Source organism: Labrus mixtus, chromosome 23 (assembly GCF_963584025.1).
Source record: "Labrus mixtus chromosome 23, fLabMix1.1, whole genome shotgun sequence".
In the NCBI taxonomy this organism is placed as follows: Eukaryota; Metazoa; Chordata; class Actinopteri; order Labriformes; family Labridae; genus Labrus; species Labrus mixtus.
The window spans coordinates 21,149,063-21,165,982 of NC_083634.1; the positions used below are offsets into that span (position 1 = coordinate 21,149,063).

The 16,920-nt window shown below is 41.6% G+C and overlaps 3 protein-coding genes and 1 non-coding gene across 6 annotated transcripts in view; 3 read left to right on the top strand and 1 right to left on the bottom strand.

Moving 5' to 3' along the window:
- LOC132958100 (mucin-2-like) overlaps positions 1 to 16,920 on the top strand; it is a 175,558-nt gene that overhangs the window by 25,603 nt on the left and 133,035 nt on the right. The gene's annotated exons all lie outside the window — the stretch shown is intronic.
- trnag-ucc (transfer RNA glycine (anticodon UCC)) lies at positions 1,137 to 1,208 on the top strand. The gene has a single exon. It is a non-coding gene; the product is annotated as a tRNA-Gly (tRNA).
- LOC132958123 (PRELI domain-containing protein 1, mitochondrial-like) lies at positions 3,757 to 7,224 on the top strand. Of its 2 annotated transcripts, none has more exons than XR_009666718.1 (5): positions 3,757 to 4,024; positions 4,548 to 4,773; positions 5,165 to 5,278; positions 5,673 to 5,812; positions 6,151 to 6,289. XR_009666718.1 is itself a non-coding variant. In XM_061030746.1 (5 exons), exons 1-5 carry the CDS (start codon positions 3,933 to 3,935, stop codon positions 6,261 to 6,263), a joined length of 624 nt encoding a protein of 207 aa, XP_060886729.1. In that variant the 5' UTR covers positions 3,757 to 3,932; the 3' UTR covers positions 6,264 to 7,224. The 2 variants fall into 2 exon arrangements, 1 of the variants encoding a protein (XP_060886729.1); XM_061030746.1 differs by having other exon boundaries at positions 5,734 to 5,812; positions 6,151 to 7,224.
- Positions 9,920 to 16,697, bottom strand: LOC132958112 (lysozyme g-like). 2 transcript variants are annotated; one of them, XM_061030735.1, is made up of 13 exons: positions 16,605 to 16,697; positions 15,868 to 16,123; positions 15,537 to 15,595; positions 15,131 to 15,323; positions 14,759 to 14,845; positions 13,769 to 13,888; positions 13,651 to 13,683; positions 12,372 to 12,482; positions 11,829 to 11,903; positions 11,665 to 11,749; positions 10,844 to 10,961; positions 10,528 to 10,669; positions 9,920 to 10,344 (listed from the first exon to the last, which is right to left on the bottom strand). In XM_061030735.1, exons 4-13 carry the CDS (start codon positions 15,276 to 15,278, stop codon positions 10,196 to 10,198), a joined length of 1,068 nt encoding a protein of 355 aa, XP_060886718.1. In that variant the 5' UTR covers positions 15,279 to 15,323; positions 15,537 to 15,595; positions 15,868 to 16,123; positions 16,605 to 16,697; the 3' UTR covers positions 9,920 to 10,195. The 2 variants fall into 2 exon arrangements, with proteins under 2 accessions (XP_060886718.1, XP_060886719.1); XM_061030736.1 differs by lacking the exons at positions 13,769 to 13,888; positions 16,605 to 16,697 and having other exon boundaries at positions 15,868 to 16,154.

Genomic DNA, 16,920 nt, shown 5'->3' on the forward strand with positions numbered 1-16,920 from the left:
GTGAAGTGAGACCTCTGCTCTCTCTGTGGTAGATACACACACACACACACACACACACACACACACACACACACACACACACACACACACACACACACACACACACACACACACACACACACACACACACACACACACACACACACACACACACACACACACACACACACACACACACACACACAGTTTTTATCATGATAACAGCTCGCCATCTGGTGGGTGAAATGGGAAGTACACACTGTTCATACTGTGATCATCTGACTGTCTTTCTGTTTTTCTATCACATTGTTCTCCTTATGCTGTCTCTCTGCACACCTCCGGGCTCTGACGCCGAGCTCACCTGGCCGTGAACCACCGGCTGCAGGTTAGTGGCTCCTTTAGCCTGAGCTGTTAGCTTCACTGAGGCTAACATGCTAACGGGCTGCTAACGGCACCGACTGCTGCTGATGAGACAAACTCCTCCCGTTAGCATCCTAGCATACATTAACGGTTGAAGCTAAACGCCAACAGCTACGATACGAACTAGGCTTATAAGAGCCTGAGATACGTCGTTAAAAAGAGATCCACCGGTTTATATGAGCCGTTAAAAGTCAAACAAACTCAAACAAACAACAGAGGCTGGGGTGTATCGGTTGAACCTGTGACCGTGTTATCTGGTGACTGTAAGCCGAAAGCGTCTGTGGTTGTCTTGGTTACAACCAACAGATGTTGAAAACTTATAGAATCAATGAATCTGTCTTTTTTTACATTTATGTTAATGTCGAAAAACACAATCTTCTAATCTATCAATTGAAAAACGAATAAAGTGGCATTCAGGAAATAAGGTCCGGGTCACCAGATAACACGGTCACTCTTTAAACCGTAACACCCGTACTAATCTAATCTTAGCATAAACTGTAAAGTTCTGTGTTAGAAAGTGGAAGTTTAACCAACAAAAAAAGATAAGTTGATAAAACTTTAATGAAATAACGGTTAATCCAGTAATCTATAAGTGACCGTGCTGGCTTTTAGCTCCCGGTACTTTACGGTACCTGTCGGTTAACCGTTTAAATCTTTCTGCTTTAACGTGAAAGTAAAACCGTTAAGACTGTTCGTCAGATGTATTTCTGACCCGACGTGGCAGATGTGTTCATCAAGCGTTGGTGGTATAGTGGTTAGCATAGCTGCCTTCCAAGCAGTTGACCCGGGTTCGATTCCCGGCCAACGCATCCGTTTTGTTTCCAATGACCTGACATGTCCCACCACGTGTATGCCAGGTTTTAAGCTTTTTGTTTTTAATTGTATTATTAATTTATTCCTCAGTTCACACCTTTATTGTCCCTGGAAGTGAAATTTGATTTACAGCAGTGGACACAAAAACACAACAGATGAACAGACAGTGCAACACAAACTCACTTACATAGCACCTATAATTTAATGTTTGCACTGCCTGTTATTTAATGTCTGTTTTTTGATAACTCTACACGATCTGCTTTTTAAACATTGCTGTACATATATAAAGAACTTCAGAAGGTCAACACTTTATTCTTATTTTGTATATTCAGGTCTAATTACAGATTTTTTTCCTCAACTGTTTAAAGTTTCTTTAAATGTCACATATATTTATCACGGGTTATGTACATTTCTTGTATAAATCTATTTTTAATTGCACAGTTTAAGTTTGATTCATCTAGAGATATTCTTTTCTTCTTTTCTTAAAAAAAAAAAAAAAAAAAAATCACTGCCGAGGTGCCCCTAAGCAAGGCACCGAACCCCCTCCCCACCATCAGCTGAGGAGCGCCCGCTGTAGGCAGCTCCGTCACTCTTGCTTCTCTCCATTAGTGCATATCCACAGGATCCTGTTTGTGCATGTTCATGACTAACAGAGTGTAAAAACTGAAATTTCAATTCAATAAAGTAAATCTTAAATCTTTTTTCAGGTTAATATATATGTATTGGGGGGGGGGGGGGTCGGTTTTGTGGTTAATTTATAACAAATGTTTCATGTCATGTACTTGTAACCTGCTACTGGATGCTTTGAATTTCCCTCGGGATCAATAAAGTATCTATCTATCATTTCTCATTAATGTACACTCAGCACCCCATCTTGACAGAAAAAAAACTGAAATGTAGAAATTTTTGCAAATTTATTAAAAAAGAAAAACTGAAATATCACATGGTCATAAGTATTCAGACCCTTTGCTCAGTATTGCGTAGAAGCACCCTTTTGAGCTAGTACAGCCATGAGTCTTCTTGGGAATGATGCAACAAGTTTTTCACACCTGGATTTGGGGATCCTCTGCCATTCTTCCTTGCAGATCCTCTCCAGTTCTGTCAGGTTGGATGATGAACATTGGTGGACAGCCATTTTCAGGTCTCTCCAGAGATGCTCAATTGGGTTTAGGTCAGGGCTCTGGCTGGGCCAGTCAAGAATGGTCACAGAGTCGTTCCGAAGCCACTCCTTTGTTATTTTAGCTGTGTGCTTAGGGTCATTGTCTTGTTGGAAGGTGAACCTTCGGCCCAGTCTGAGGTCCTGAGCACTCTGGAAGAGGTTTTCTTCCAGGATATCTCTGTACTTGGCCGCATTCATCTTTCCTTCAATTGCAACCAGTCGTCCTGTCCCTGCAGCTGAAAAACACCCCCATAGCATGATGCTGCCACCACCATGTTTCACTGTTGGGACTGTATTGGGCAGGTGATGAGCAGTGCCTGGTTTTCTCCACACATACCGCTTAGAATTAAAGCCAAAAAGTTCAATCTTGGTCTCATCAGCCCAGAGAATCTTCTTTCTCATAGTCTGGGAGTCCTTCATGTGTTTTTTGGCAAACTCTATGCGGGCTTTCATATGTCTTGCACTGAGGAGAGGCTTCCGTCGGGCCACTCTGCCATAAAGCCCCGACTGGTGGAGGGCTGCAGTGATAGTTGACTTTGTGGAACTTTCTCCCATCTCCCTACTGCATCTCTGGAGCTCAGCCACAGTGATCTTTGGGTTCTTCTTTACCTCTCTCACCAAGGCTCTTCTCCCACGATTGCTCAGTTTGGCTGGACGGCCAGGTCTAGGAAGAGTTCTGGTCGTCCCAAACTTCTTCCATTTAAGGATTATGGAGGCCACTGTGCTCTTAGGAACCTTGAGTGCTGCAGAAATTCTTTTGTAACCTTGGCCAGATCTGTGCCTTGCCACAATTCTGTCTCTGAGCTCCTTGGGCAGTTCCTTCGACCTCATGATTCTCATTTGCTCTGATATGCACTGTGAGCTGTAAGGTCTTATATAGACAGGTGTGTGCCTTTCCTAATCAAGTCCAATCAGTTTAATTAAACACAGCTGGACTCCAATGAAGGAGCAGAACCATCTCAAGGAGGATCAGAAGAAATGGACAGCATGTGAGTTAAATATGAGTGTCACAGCAAAGGGTCTGAATACTTATGACCATGTGATATTTCAGTTTTTCTTTTTTAATAAATTTGCAAAACTTTCTACATTTCTGTTTTTTTTCTGTCAAGATGGGGTGCTGAGTGTACATTAATGAGAAATAAAATGAACTTTTTGGATTTTAGCAAATGGCTGCAATGAAACAAAGAGTGAAAAATGTAAAGGGGTCTGAATACTTTCCGTACCCACTGTATATCTATATATATATATCTATCTATCTACTTACAGTTTCAGTTTCTGATACAGCTTTTGTATGTAGAAATAACAAAGCAAGCATGCCTGAGAACAATTAAACCAAAATGACACATTTTATAAATCTAGGCTGCATGCTTTTCCCTTTAGTTTCTCCTGTGTGTGTGTGTGTGTGTGTGTGTGTGTGTGTGTGTGTGTGTGTGTGTGTGTGTGTGTGTGTGTGTGTGTGTGTGTGTGTGTGTGTGTGTGTGTGTGTGTGTGTGTGTGACTGTGTGTGTGACTGTGTGTGTGTGTGTGTGTGTGTGTGTGTGTGTGTGTGTGGGGTGCAGACATGGGGAGGTATTTCCACAGCGAGGTCGATATTAAGAGTCCTTGGCACCAGGTGTTAGCAGCCTTCTGGCAGCGCTACCCTAACCCATACAGGTAACTCTTTTTCTGTCATAATGGATGTGTGCATTTATTACATACAACTTCAATTTGACTAAACAAAAACAGTTTTAAATTTCACCTTCTTTTAGAATATGAGGTGAACCGTTTTGTCTTGGTTCATGTCAGTGATCAGTATTTGTTGTGATAATTGAAAATGTAAGGCAAGAGAAGTGGTTCAGATAGAAGTGATTGTACCCGACCTAAAAAGCCTCTGCATGTTTCTAATAAGCTCCACGAGCAGAAACGTGCTCAAACTAGGATCAATATTGGAGATGCTTTTGAAAAATGGAGAGAGGTTAGAACACAGAAAGGTTTACAGACCCATGCAGAGCTGGATAAACACTGAAGCTTCAGAGTCCACCACATGGTGACCTGTGTGAGCATGGACTCTAGAGAGGAGGAGGGGGGGGGGACAGCTCTCTATGATGTTTAGAGTTTAGACTGCAGTACCCATTTTAAACACTAGGGGCAGAGTTACACTTACATTGGTCCTCAAAAATGTTTTTCTGTGTATCAGCACCCACGTTCTCACCGAGGACGTCCTGTATCGTGAGGTCACCCCCAGCAACCAACTGTTGTCACGGCGACTGCTGACCAAAACCAACCGGCTGCCGAGCTGGGCAGAGCGTTTGTTCCCTGCGCACATGGCCCGGGCTGTCTACGTCCTGGAGGACTCCATCGTGGACCCGCAAGCGCACACTCTCACCACCAAGACATGGAACCTGAACCACAACAGACTGATGGTGAGGTAGTTCTTCTTACACAGTCTGGATACACTTTAACCTCATGGAACAAGTTATCTGTGATACATTTCATACTGTTCCAGATTTCACTATGAGGAAAAAACATCCCCACTTTGTGCACAAGAAAAAGAGAAATATTCCAGTTATCTCTGTTATGAGTCAATCTGGTTTAATAATGTAAGCGTCCTTGTAGAGTGTCTGTAGGTTGTCAATCATCTCGGTCAGGGGAAACCAAGTCCAGTTGTCTTGGGCTCAAGCTTTGAGTCCTCAGTGTGTTGCATCATAAAAAAACATACTCACTGATGGTCGACATTTTTTCTTGGTCTCTTTTGTTTCAACCCTATTTTTAAATTTTAACTATGTATGGTGTGTGTGTGTGTGTGTGTCTCAGACTGTGGTGGAGCAATGTTTGTTCGAGGAAGACCACAGTCGGCCATCTTGGACCAAACTGAGGAGGGAGGCCTGGATCCTTTCGGCGGTGTACGGCCTGGCTCGGCCCATACAGGTGTGAATACTCATGCACATGCACAGATTGATAAAATACCTTAAATGGAGGTGAGGGATGAAGAATTTACTGTGCTTGTTTGTAATTTTTCTCAATTTTGGGACCACATTTAATCTCTCGCGGAACCACACAACGCTTTGAGTTGAAAAGGAAAGAAGTAAACACCTCCTCTCCATCTATTCAGATAGCTTGTAATACAATTCTAAGTTAAGATTATAATATATTTATAAAATTAAGTTTTATAGTTAATACATTTATCTTTACAAGTCAAGACTAAATGATATATATTTTTAAATAGAAGCTAAATCAAATGTGTCCTCTCGAGGGAATAAGTGCGTTCGTTTCTGTAGCTGACATCACACCTTGCTGTGGCCCTTTTTGTTCACTGGTTCAGAAATATGTCTTCATGTCGGTTTATTCCAAGAGGAGCTTAACTGTTCATGTCTGCCCAACAGGAGTTTGGTGTTGCCAGGTTTAAAAGTAACCAAGTCAAAGCCATGAAGGGGCTGGAGTACGCTCTCTCCAAAATACAGGGTAAGACGCAGGCTGATGCAAAAACACACATACACATATACCTGACTCGTGGGGACTCAATTAAATGAGATTATGAGATGAGTGTCTTATCTTAACCTGGTGTCAGAAGGTCAGACTTTAACTATAAAGGTTTGAAATACACACATTGAAACTTCTAAAACATGAAATAAGTAAAGACTGCGCAGGATGTCGTCATGTCACCAAAATGTCCCTCAGGATATTTCATCAAACGCTGATCCTCATAATGATACAAGTATAAGTACACAAAAACACACATAGGAAAATAAAGTCAAAGAAGTAAAGAGTTAAATGTTTGCTCTCCACGTTATCGACTGCAGCTGAGGCCCCGCCTCATCTCCATGGAGACCAGGGAGAGTCGTCAGAGAAGCACAAGCCCCTCCCACCACAGGCCACGCCCACACCTAACCAGAAGCCGGAGCAATTTGTCTGAACTCACTCTGCTTATTTAAACATTTATAACTGATGGGGCGGGGCTTGGAGTCAACATCAGCTGGGATTGGTCACATGATGTCAGTCATCAAAGGACAAAAGTCATTTTTAAATATGACTGAAGAGCGGACGATCGTGGTTATCAGCTCCTCTAAAAAACTACAATCAATCCCAGGATTCTTTGGGGAGGATATAAGCTGTGTTTTTAAAATATGCTTATTCTTTAAATGTAATTTTAATTGATTGGGTTTTGTTTTATACTTATTTTGGATTTTTAATTCACATTAACATAGAAAAATCATGAAGAATATAACTTTATAAATGACATTTAAAATAAATAGATAGGGGTTAAGTCTGATTTAAGTTTTTATAATGCTAATTATTAAATAATTTTGTTTTTTTGGTACATGGTTCAAAATCAGTTTATATTCTGTTCTCTTGTTTTTTCAGTTTCATCTCTTTCATTGTAAATTATGTTGTATTGAAAAATGTCTTTTGTATGGATTTTAATAACTTTTTATTTTTTGCAAATGTTTCATAAGTAGTTCCTGCATGTTTTAATGCAATTTTAAGTCCTTAGTCCGTTATCGAGGTCGTTTACTGTATTCATGGCCACATTAGAAAATGATGAACAGTTGTCATGATTTAATTTCTTTACATGGCTGTTGCATCAGATCCTTTGTTCAATACTAGAAATATGTATTGTTGCACAGATGCATGTTCCCAACTTTGTCTTCAGCCCTCTGGTGGACATATCCTGACATTACACTTCAAAGTAATGTTCCTGAAGGGTTTTCTGCTGGTTGATGTTATGTGTCACTACAACCTTATTTCTCAAATACAAAAGACCGGCACAATGGCAACAATAAACAGAGTGTTCCTATAGTCAGCATTTCACTGTTATGCTCTTACCAAACCACCAGGGGGCAACATCAAATTAAAACCATGTCATATAAGGAGAATATTGTCAGGGTTTATTTCCGGCTGGTTGCTTGGACAGACTGAGCAGTGGATTCTTTTACTGGGATATTTCTTTATATTTATTTTTAAATGCTCATTAAAATAAAAACAACTTCAAGTCAGTCAAAACAATGATGAGTAATCCTGCTTGATTCAAAGGCCACTGGACTTGGTTTAAGAGCTTGAAGATGTTTCACCTCTCCTCTGAAAGTCTTCTTCAGTTTTAAATATAAGTAGTGGATAGAGCTAGAAATGTAAGCCTCTGTGGTCGTTAGCATGCTAACGGTCGAGGATGGTCCCTGAAGAAGCCTTCGGAGGAGGAGAGGTGAATCATCATCATGAATTTACCAGGACCTGGATGACTGAGAACCTACACAGACAGTGATGAGTATGAACAATGGTTCATCTTTCAGTCTGTGAAATACCACACAGAGCGGGAAATTTCGATATGGAAGACATATTAAATTTATAAAACACTTCCAACATGATCAGAAACAGAGTCATAGTCCAGTGACTGAACACAGAAAGATGTGTAGAGGATACACAGCTCAGACCACACCACGCCTTACGTTTATAAAATACAGATCTATAACACAGATAACATCTCATTTGACAGTTACATGACTTTAGAATATTTCACATCAGAAGACCATTAAACATGTCATGAAAAGTTTGAGAAAATACTGGCGTTTTAAGTTCTTACTTCTTCTAAAAATAAACATAGGTATTAAATGTTGAAGGCACAATAACACATTTTTTGGTTAATGAAACGATTCTTTTATTCAGAAATCATAAAGAAAATGAACACAGCTGATGTCTAAATTCTGTTAAAAACATCAGGTAATAAAGTAACCCTTCAATGCTTTTCCTGCAGTGTGAAGACTGAATGTTTAATACATCCTCAGAAATACATATTCCAGCAGGTCTTTGGAATATAAAATATATCTTATTTAAAGAAATATAAAACCTTTACTGTCATTCAATCGTAAAACAAAATGCGTGATGCTTCACCTTCAATTGAACAAACATACAGACATCCACAGTTACTAACAATCCTATTCAAGTACAAGGTACAACGTATATGTTTCACAGCGCATACTTTATATTGGACTGTAAAAAAGTAAAGAATATAAATACATACGGCAAAGTCAGAAATGTAAGTATTGCAAAGTTGATTTTTTAGTTGTTTTGTTTCAAACACTGAAATGTAAGATAACATTAAACTGTTTATAGTCTCAAACAGACTGCGTACTACAGCCGGGGTTAGAACTCATGATCACGTCACTATCGTTCTGATAGTCTGACACTTCTTTTCTTGATTTGCCTTTTTGATTTTTAAAAAGTGAATAAAAGGTTAACAAACATTCACCTTTAGAAAGTGTCTAACACACTGACACCAGAAAAGTTACCCGATCAAGTCCGCAACTACCGCCGTGATCTGAGAATGAACATCAGATAAACCTCCTCGAGTGTCACCTCGTTTGTTTACGTCACACCGTGCAGTGGTCTGATTCAGGCGCGTCTCACCCGTGGGTGGTGTGGGTGTTGCGACACTCCCCCACACTTTTTACAGGTGGAGTCATCGATGAAAACTTATTGGTCAAGTCAGATTTATTTAGTGACAATTAAGCCAATCGTAGCTGTTTGGTTACAGTTGCAGCACGGTAAAGTTACGTACATTTAATCCTCCTGTCACTCATCACAGGCTGAGTCAGAGCTCAGAGCTAACACATGCTACATGTAGCATCCTTCAGAAAGAGAGTTAGTCACCCAAACAACTTTTTAAGATAAATCCACCTCACAAAACAACGTGTAACATTTTCTCCTCTTGTTCTTTTAGCTGTATTTATTTACTCCCGTAACTTTACGACGTAGCGGAAGTCCCCTTTGCAGTTTTTCAAAATAAAAGCACATTTTATATGAAGACCGGAAATAAAGAGACTGAGGCATAAGGCAATAAGAAAAGCAAAATAAAAGCATCACAAAGAGCAGTTTTGAATCTGTTTTTTAGAGCTAACTGGGTTACTCACAATGGATGTTCATAAAGTTAGAGTCTAATTATCTTTTGTAACTTTGTCTTGTTGTGTGATGTGTCAGCTAACATTAGTTATTGGACATTAAATGAAACAGAATGTGTTGATTTGCTAGAGGGTGATAATATACTAACATTAGAACACTTTTAAAATTGCTGCTCCACCCCTGGTCTGATTTATGTGGGGCTCCCTCTAGAGGAATCCTCCAGTAACACGCCTTCAGCCAGATGTCTACGCGTACACTTTCTTCAAAAGAAAGTATTTGAGCCTTTAGTTTTCAGATTATTTGTTGGGCAAAATTGGGCAACGTCAAACTTCTCCTGTTTCCTGTGTTGCATTTTGCATTATTTTGTGACATTGTACAACGAAAACGATAATTTTGTAAGTTCATTATTTAACACAGCAGTGTTGTGCTATCACTTCTGACTTCCCTTTGGTTTCAGGCAGAAAGAATGATTTTTAACTTAACTCATTAGTTTGTCCCATATTTGATTCAGGGACAATCAGTGAGATGTTTATTTATCATAAGGCTGTTTTTTTTAAGATTTTTATTATTATTATTTTTTTTTGTGTGCCTTTAATGGAGAGAGAGGACAGTGGATAGAGTTGGAAATCAGGGAGAGAGAGAGAGAGGGGAATGACATGCAGGAAGGGAGCCACAGGCTGGATTCGAACCCGGGCCCCCCACTTTGAGGACTACAGCCTCCATACATGGGGCGCACACTAACCACTGCGCCACCAGCGCCCCTAGGCTGTTTGAGATTTAACACTTCTCCAGTAAAACTTCACAAACATATATATGTATATATATATGTATATTAACATGTTTTGTTTTTTTAATCCTTCCAGTAAAAATATCTTCTCTTATATTTAGCCGCCCTTTAAGGTGACCACAGTTTGACTGTGCGATGCAGAAAAAGAGAAAATTGAGATTGTGAGGCTACAACATTTTAAAGTGGTTCTTAGCATACCACTGCGCTCTGGCGATCACGTCGTTTGCAAAGTCGTTGTTCGGCGTGACGCTGTCCACTTCATCGTACTTCAAACCGATGACTGTTTCCTGACCTGCGATGTAGCAAGCCACAGCACCTGAAACACAGCATGAAGATGACACTCGCAGTTAATAATGATTCACCTCGCAGAGCCCCTCACGTCCGCTTCAATAGACAGAGTCCTTAATATATTCATATTATATGATTCATATTTATTTAATTCAACCTTTTTTTAGCCTGGTTTATCTGGCTGACTGGATTCAATTATCCATGACTTTACCTTTCAAGTTCTGCTCTGCGGTCCAGCCCGTGTTCTTCCTCATGATGTCGATGAGCAAGCAGAGGTAGGCGGCTCCCTGGTCCAGGTGCTCCCTGCTGAACGGTCCTGTATGTTCATCCAGGTAGTGGTAAAGCTTATTGATCTGCAACAACAGGACACGATAACCACTTGAGACTAATCCTCAGTCCAGAATGGAAGGTATCTGACTCATTGCCTTAAAGTTAACCATATTCCAATGCAACAACATTTCACTAATCCAGTGATCAGTACTGTCCCTTTAAATTATGGCTGCACATCCAAACACACACTAACACACCTGCATGAGGCCGAAGCAGTCATGGTCAAACTTTCCATAACCCGTCAGAGTCAGGCTTTTTCCAGCCTGAGACTGTCTGGAGATGATGGCGGTGATGAGGGCAGGATGGACACCACGTCTGCAGGAGACAACAGAAGAGACTTAGAGTTCTCTTTAAAGTCTTTCTATGTGATTTTTCACACTTAAATGTAGAAATCAAGTATCTCCTCTGAAAATAACTCTGTGAGTCATGACTGTCTACAATGGGTGTAACACCCGAGTCCCACTGTCTGTGATGTTTTCAGAGTTTTCAGAGTCCTATCTTCACTTTGTTTACATCGCCCGGACGGCCGGCTGACTCCTCCCCTCGTGTATAAAAGTTGTTTAATTGAGGGACTAGAGAAAAGAAGAATAACATACTGTACTCACTGCTTAACTGTGTTTCTAGATCACGCTCATTTCAGGTAAATTTACATGCAGTGTGAAGATACGAGCAGAATAAAGATCGCTAGCATTAGCATGCTAACACAACAATGCAGCGCCAGTTGTTTTGGTTTCATGCTGGTGCTCAAGGGCGACATCTGCTGGATCAAAACATCACATATAAAGACTTTAAGGCCGGGAATAGAGAGACGCAGGACTTCTAGCCTCTACCGACCACAGAGGATCAGAAATGACAGCAACTGATTCATAGAAGCAAAGATGACACTAAATGGCCGTGACGTGATACAAACTGACAATAAGGAGAGAATCCCTGTGAAAGATACTCACGACAATATGGAAGAGATATCGTCCACAGAGACACAAAAGGACAACAGAGTTAGGAAATCTCTAGTTCTTACTGTTTTCCCACGAACAGGATGTCATCTTCGTACTTTATCATCTCAGTCAGGTCTCTATCTGCCAACTCTTCTGAAGCTTCAACTCCTGAAACAGTGACACTGACAGGTTATATGTGGGCTTTAGGGTTTCCCTCCCCGCCTGTAAGGATCCTTACTGAACTCACCGGTCTTACTCAGCCTGTTTACCCTCGCCGTCTGAATAGCGCCCGTTGTTTCCACATTCATGATGTCTGCATGCACTAAAACACAACGAGGAACACGTCTTTACATTTCACTCAAACTCCTTTTTCATTTCTCGTCATCTTTCTTTCATTACATTCAGTACGCTAATGTTCGGTGTTTACTGAATGAGAAATGACGGGACCCGACTCTTTCAACCATATCAATGACGTGACATGGTTGAAAGCTAGGTACTGGCGTCCAGCCTAGCTTGTACATGTGTACGAAGGGCGTGTCGTTTGAAAGAGCCAAAGAGGAGAGGGGGAGGGGCAGGGTTTTGATGGAACCCTGCCTTCAATGTCTGAACAAAAACATGATTCTCTGCAGATGTTCTGAATCAGTCTCCAGGTTTAGGACTTACCTCGAGGAAGAGGTTCATCTGAGGGAAAAACAGAAAACATTACAAATTTAAATCCTTATGATAAAACACTAAATATATCAAAGTCTACAACTTGAATAAAATGACAAAAAATAGCAAGAATCATTACCGTCCCTTGCTTCAGATTTCCCCTCTGATGTTTCATTATCTTCCATCGCTCCAGCACTTTTCTCCACGGAACCAAAGTGTTCTAGTAAATAATCTTCACTGGCTCCTGAGCCTGCATTGAAAGTTATATAAATATCATTTCATTTGAGTATCTTTTAATTACACTAACAGTTCTCTTTCACCAGTAGAGGGCGCTATATGGATTATAACAAGCATCATCACTCTCCCGATTGTCGAACAGTTACTCTCCAGCTGAGTGACCATCTTGTCTTCATCATAAATCTTTTCCACAAGTGTTTGATAACGGCATTTGAGGGATCAACTTAATTAATGTGTAATTTATATCTACCTCTACAGATCGAACATGGATTTAAGAAAGATATCTGCCAATGTATCAATATCCCCCCAACATTGGTATCGGCCCCCAAAATCCTATATCAGTCGGGCCCTACTTTTGTCCTCATAAGGAGGCAACAAAACAGTCTCTACCAAATACAGTTGGCACATTGGATGATTTTTGAAGAGCTTCATATCAGAAGATGGGAGAAAAGCATCTATTTTGTGCCTTTCAGGTAGGACGCAGTGTGCACTGCGCTCACTGCGGAGTAGGGCACAGAGCAGAAAGCAACTGTGTAGGTAAGAAAAATCTCTCCTGTTTGGATGCACAGTATGTTTAATGCGTCCACTCTTCAGTACAAAAGCTCTGATCTTTCTCCTGCTGAGGAGGAGGAGACGAGCAGCAAAGAAGAAGAGGGCGTGTGTTCATACTCTGGACACAACAGGATGTGGGAGAGTTTTAGTTTTGTCTTTACAAACTAGAGCTCTCACTCGGAGCACCGTTTGTTGTGATCTGATCTCCACTCTGATTGGACGCACCGAAGTTACGCCAGGGAAAGTTGCGCCCAAGTTAAAAAATGTATTACTTCAGCTCGGCGGGGCGCAGATACGCTCTTGCGCGCAGCAACACACTGATTGGGCTTTACAGTGGCGCCCACTGCGTCTTATCTGAAAGGCCCTTTACGCTGATGATTCAATTTTCTGTATTTGTTATCATGCGTCTAATTAGCACACGCTTCTGGAGGAGAGAATTTCCCTTCAGTTTTTTTGATCTGAGCACACAATCATTTCTCAAGCTGCTGACTGGACTGTAAACAATGCGGCGCACATTTTCTGTGCTGGAAGTTTTATGGCTACGTAGGAATAACAGAGAAGTTGAGTCTGCAGAAACAGCAAATATGCAAAAAAGGAAAGGTGGCTGTCGAACTCAAAACATCCTGTACCTTTCTTCGGTTTGGTCTTTCTTAAGATGTGCTCTGGAACAAAAAGAAACACAGAGAGGACATCAGAGTGTGCAGGATCACGTCTTCATGCTGATAGAAAAACACAGCAGACACTCACCTCGCCAACGCCTCCAACAGTAAACAGTAACGCAGATGATAATGATACAAAGCAGCAGCAAAACACAGGGGACGCTTATGACCAGGGCTAGGGATCCTGCCTCCTGGGGACTGAAGCCTTCTGTAGACAGAACAGTCAGAGGAGAACTTGTTCTCAACGAAGTGGCTCCATCTGTGAGGATTTCTCTTCACTTCATTTTTTAAATGACTACCTGAATAACATTTGGTTAAAGAGACAGCAGCTGGAATGAAGCGTTTCAGGACGAGGCTGACATGAGGGATTTTACTGGTATCAGATACATCAGGAGGTTTTTGAGGTGCACATCGTTCCCCGCTACAGGTGTCCCAGAGTGACATCATTAATGGTGACAGTGAGAATAATAGATCTCCTTTAAAGCAACAATATGTAGGAATTGGGTTTGGTGCGCTTTGGCGCCGACTGAAGGTCACTGAGTGATGACACACGGTGCTGTTATCAGAAGGCGGAGAAGTCCACGGAGACAAAAACCTGAGTCTGCGAGCATCTGCAGCTTGTTGTTATCAAACTGTTAGCATGTGAAGTATGTGTCTGTGTATTCAACTGTTACCATGACGACTACAGGCTATGGCTAAATGACTAGATCGGAGAGGGTCATTTTTTTATATGCTAGTAGCAAAGCGCCTACGATCGCAGATAGAAGCGTCTGAAATGAGTTTCTGTAAAGACGCACTCACCAGATGACCCACTGCCAAAGTTACATACTGCGGTAAACAGGCGAGCAGGCTCTCTGTGGACGCCATGAGAGAGACGCCATGATTCCCCCTGTTGAAAGTTGTTGACCTACTAAATCGACCTTTGAAACGACTATTTAAGGAGGGAAAGTTTCAGATTGTTGCTTTAAAGAAAGGAGACAGTTATCATCGTAACAGTGTTCCCACAAATGACTCAATTGTTATTCAAACTACACTAAGTACTCTTTATATCATTACAACAGGTGCATTTGAATCTTACCTCCGACATCAACCTGACTCTCCCTCACCAGGTTCATTTCTGGGATTTCCACTCTGCAGATAACGGTTCCGTTTCCTGTTAGCTTTGCTGTTAAAGACGGAGGAAAAGGAGAGTCCAATCAAATTCAGAGAGCGCTCTCGAACCTGTAGAACCTGCCTGAGAATCATCATGTTTTTAAGTGTTCTTCAGTTTTTAAGAACCCCCTGATAGCCGTCTGTACGTCCTCTGTTATGTTGCTAAGAGGAAATAAAACAGGCAAACAAAGGTCAGGTAGAAGTTCAACCTCCACCAACATCCCAACGGCGTCATGTACCTGTGCTTCTAAGTGAATGAGTGTAATGATTCAGTGTCACACACTCCTGGCTGCAGTACCTTTGTCCAGGTTAAGGGTCGCGTTGAAGGACACCGAGCCGTCTCGCCCGGTTGAACGCTTAGTGGGGGCGTGAAGGTCCTTTCTGGTCGAGTCCAGCAGAGACACCTGCGGGGGCGGGTACCAGTCACGGGACTCACAGCAGCTCATTGGACGCCACCTTCGAGGTAGAGATGTTCACTTCAGACACCCGAGCTGAGGAAAAACACGGCAGAACATGTTTCCGTTACTTTACGGCATACATTAACCATCATCGTCTACTTGTTCACTGCTCACTGAAGTTTGGTTTGAACCTTCAATTGTCCTTTTGTACTTTTTCATCAACAATACAATATAATGACAAATATTAGCACGTTAGAACTGTAGTTTAGAAGCATGTTATCATGCTAACGTTAGCGTTAATCTTACCAACAATGAGAGAGGCGGACTCCTGGTGTTGACGTTGTGTTCCTCTCCAAAAGACACAACTGAATCAGGAACACAAACGAGAAGAGAGAAGACAACGCGCTTCTTCATTAACGTTAAAAGATATCACTAAATAAACACATTTCTGACAAACAGCAGCAACAACACGGCACAGGGGTTAAAGGTCAGTTAAAGGTGACACCTAGCATACAGCTAGAAGCTCCCACCTGTCACTCAAAGAGGCCACGCCCCCTAATTCTACATCACTTGCGCCCTGGAGGTTGCTGCTTGACCAAACTTGTAAGCGGATACACTGAAGATGGCGCCTGAGTACCTGTACGTGCCGTTGTCCTGCGATTGGACATCGAGCAGCGTCAAAGAATAACCATCAGTCAGGACCGTCCTCCCGACGTATCGATCATCTTTGTCCTGCTTAAGCTCCTCACCATCACGCAGAACGAAGAGTGTCAGTGGGGAGGAACCACCGACTCGTAACCACTCCAAGACCAGGTCATGTGAAAGAGGTGAGGCGGGCCGACACGGCAGAACTACGTTCCCCCCAGGAAGGGAAAACCTCGTCACAGGCCCAGCTGTACACAGAACAACCACAAAAAAACGGATTATTATCGATACACATTATCCAATCAGGGGTCGGGGGGGGGAGGGGCCTCAGCTGCCATGTGTCTAGATGATGAAAACGATTCTACTCATGAAAAGCTGTTAATTAAAATAAATAAAATCATAATTTTCTTGTTTTTGATTGAAATCTTTTCCAAAGTATTTCGAGAACAAAGGTTGTCACACAGTTTCAAACTTTGACTTGATGCTTGTAAGAATCTAACAAACTAAACTCTGAGAGCTGACGTCACACCTCACCAAGTTTATCCTGTCCTTCAGAACAAGGCTTATACCAACACCTCCCTGCTGTGTCAACCACTTTATTCACTTCATTACGCTTTTTATCTGGAATTCAAGGAAATAGAAATTCAAACCCCAGCAGCACTGTCTCAGTATCCGGTTAGAGACCGAACCCCGTTAAGAAATCTGTCAATTTAAACTTTAAACGCTTACCGGGAAAGTAACAGCCTTTAAGATTTACACTTTAACATTAAAACATATAAAACAAGCTTCTAACTTCTCATCGTGTGAGTCACTATCCTCAGACTCTTCAGTATTTAGTCCTGTCAGCCGTCTAACGGTACCACCAGCCGTCTAACGGTACGGTCAGCCGTCAACCCAGGCAACACAAGAACCATCATAAGAACCATCATAAGAACCATCACAAGAACCATCACAAGAACCATTATAAGAACCATCATAAGAACCATCACAAGAACCATCATAAGAACCATCATAAGAACCATCACAAGAACCATCATAAGAACCA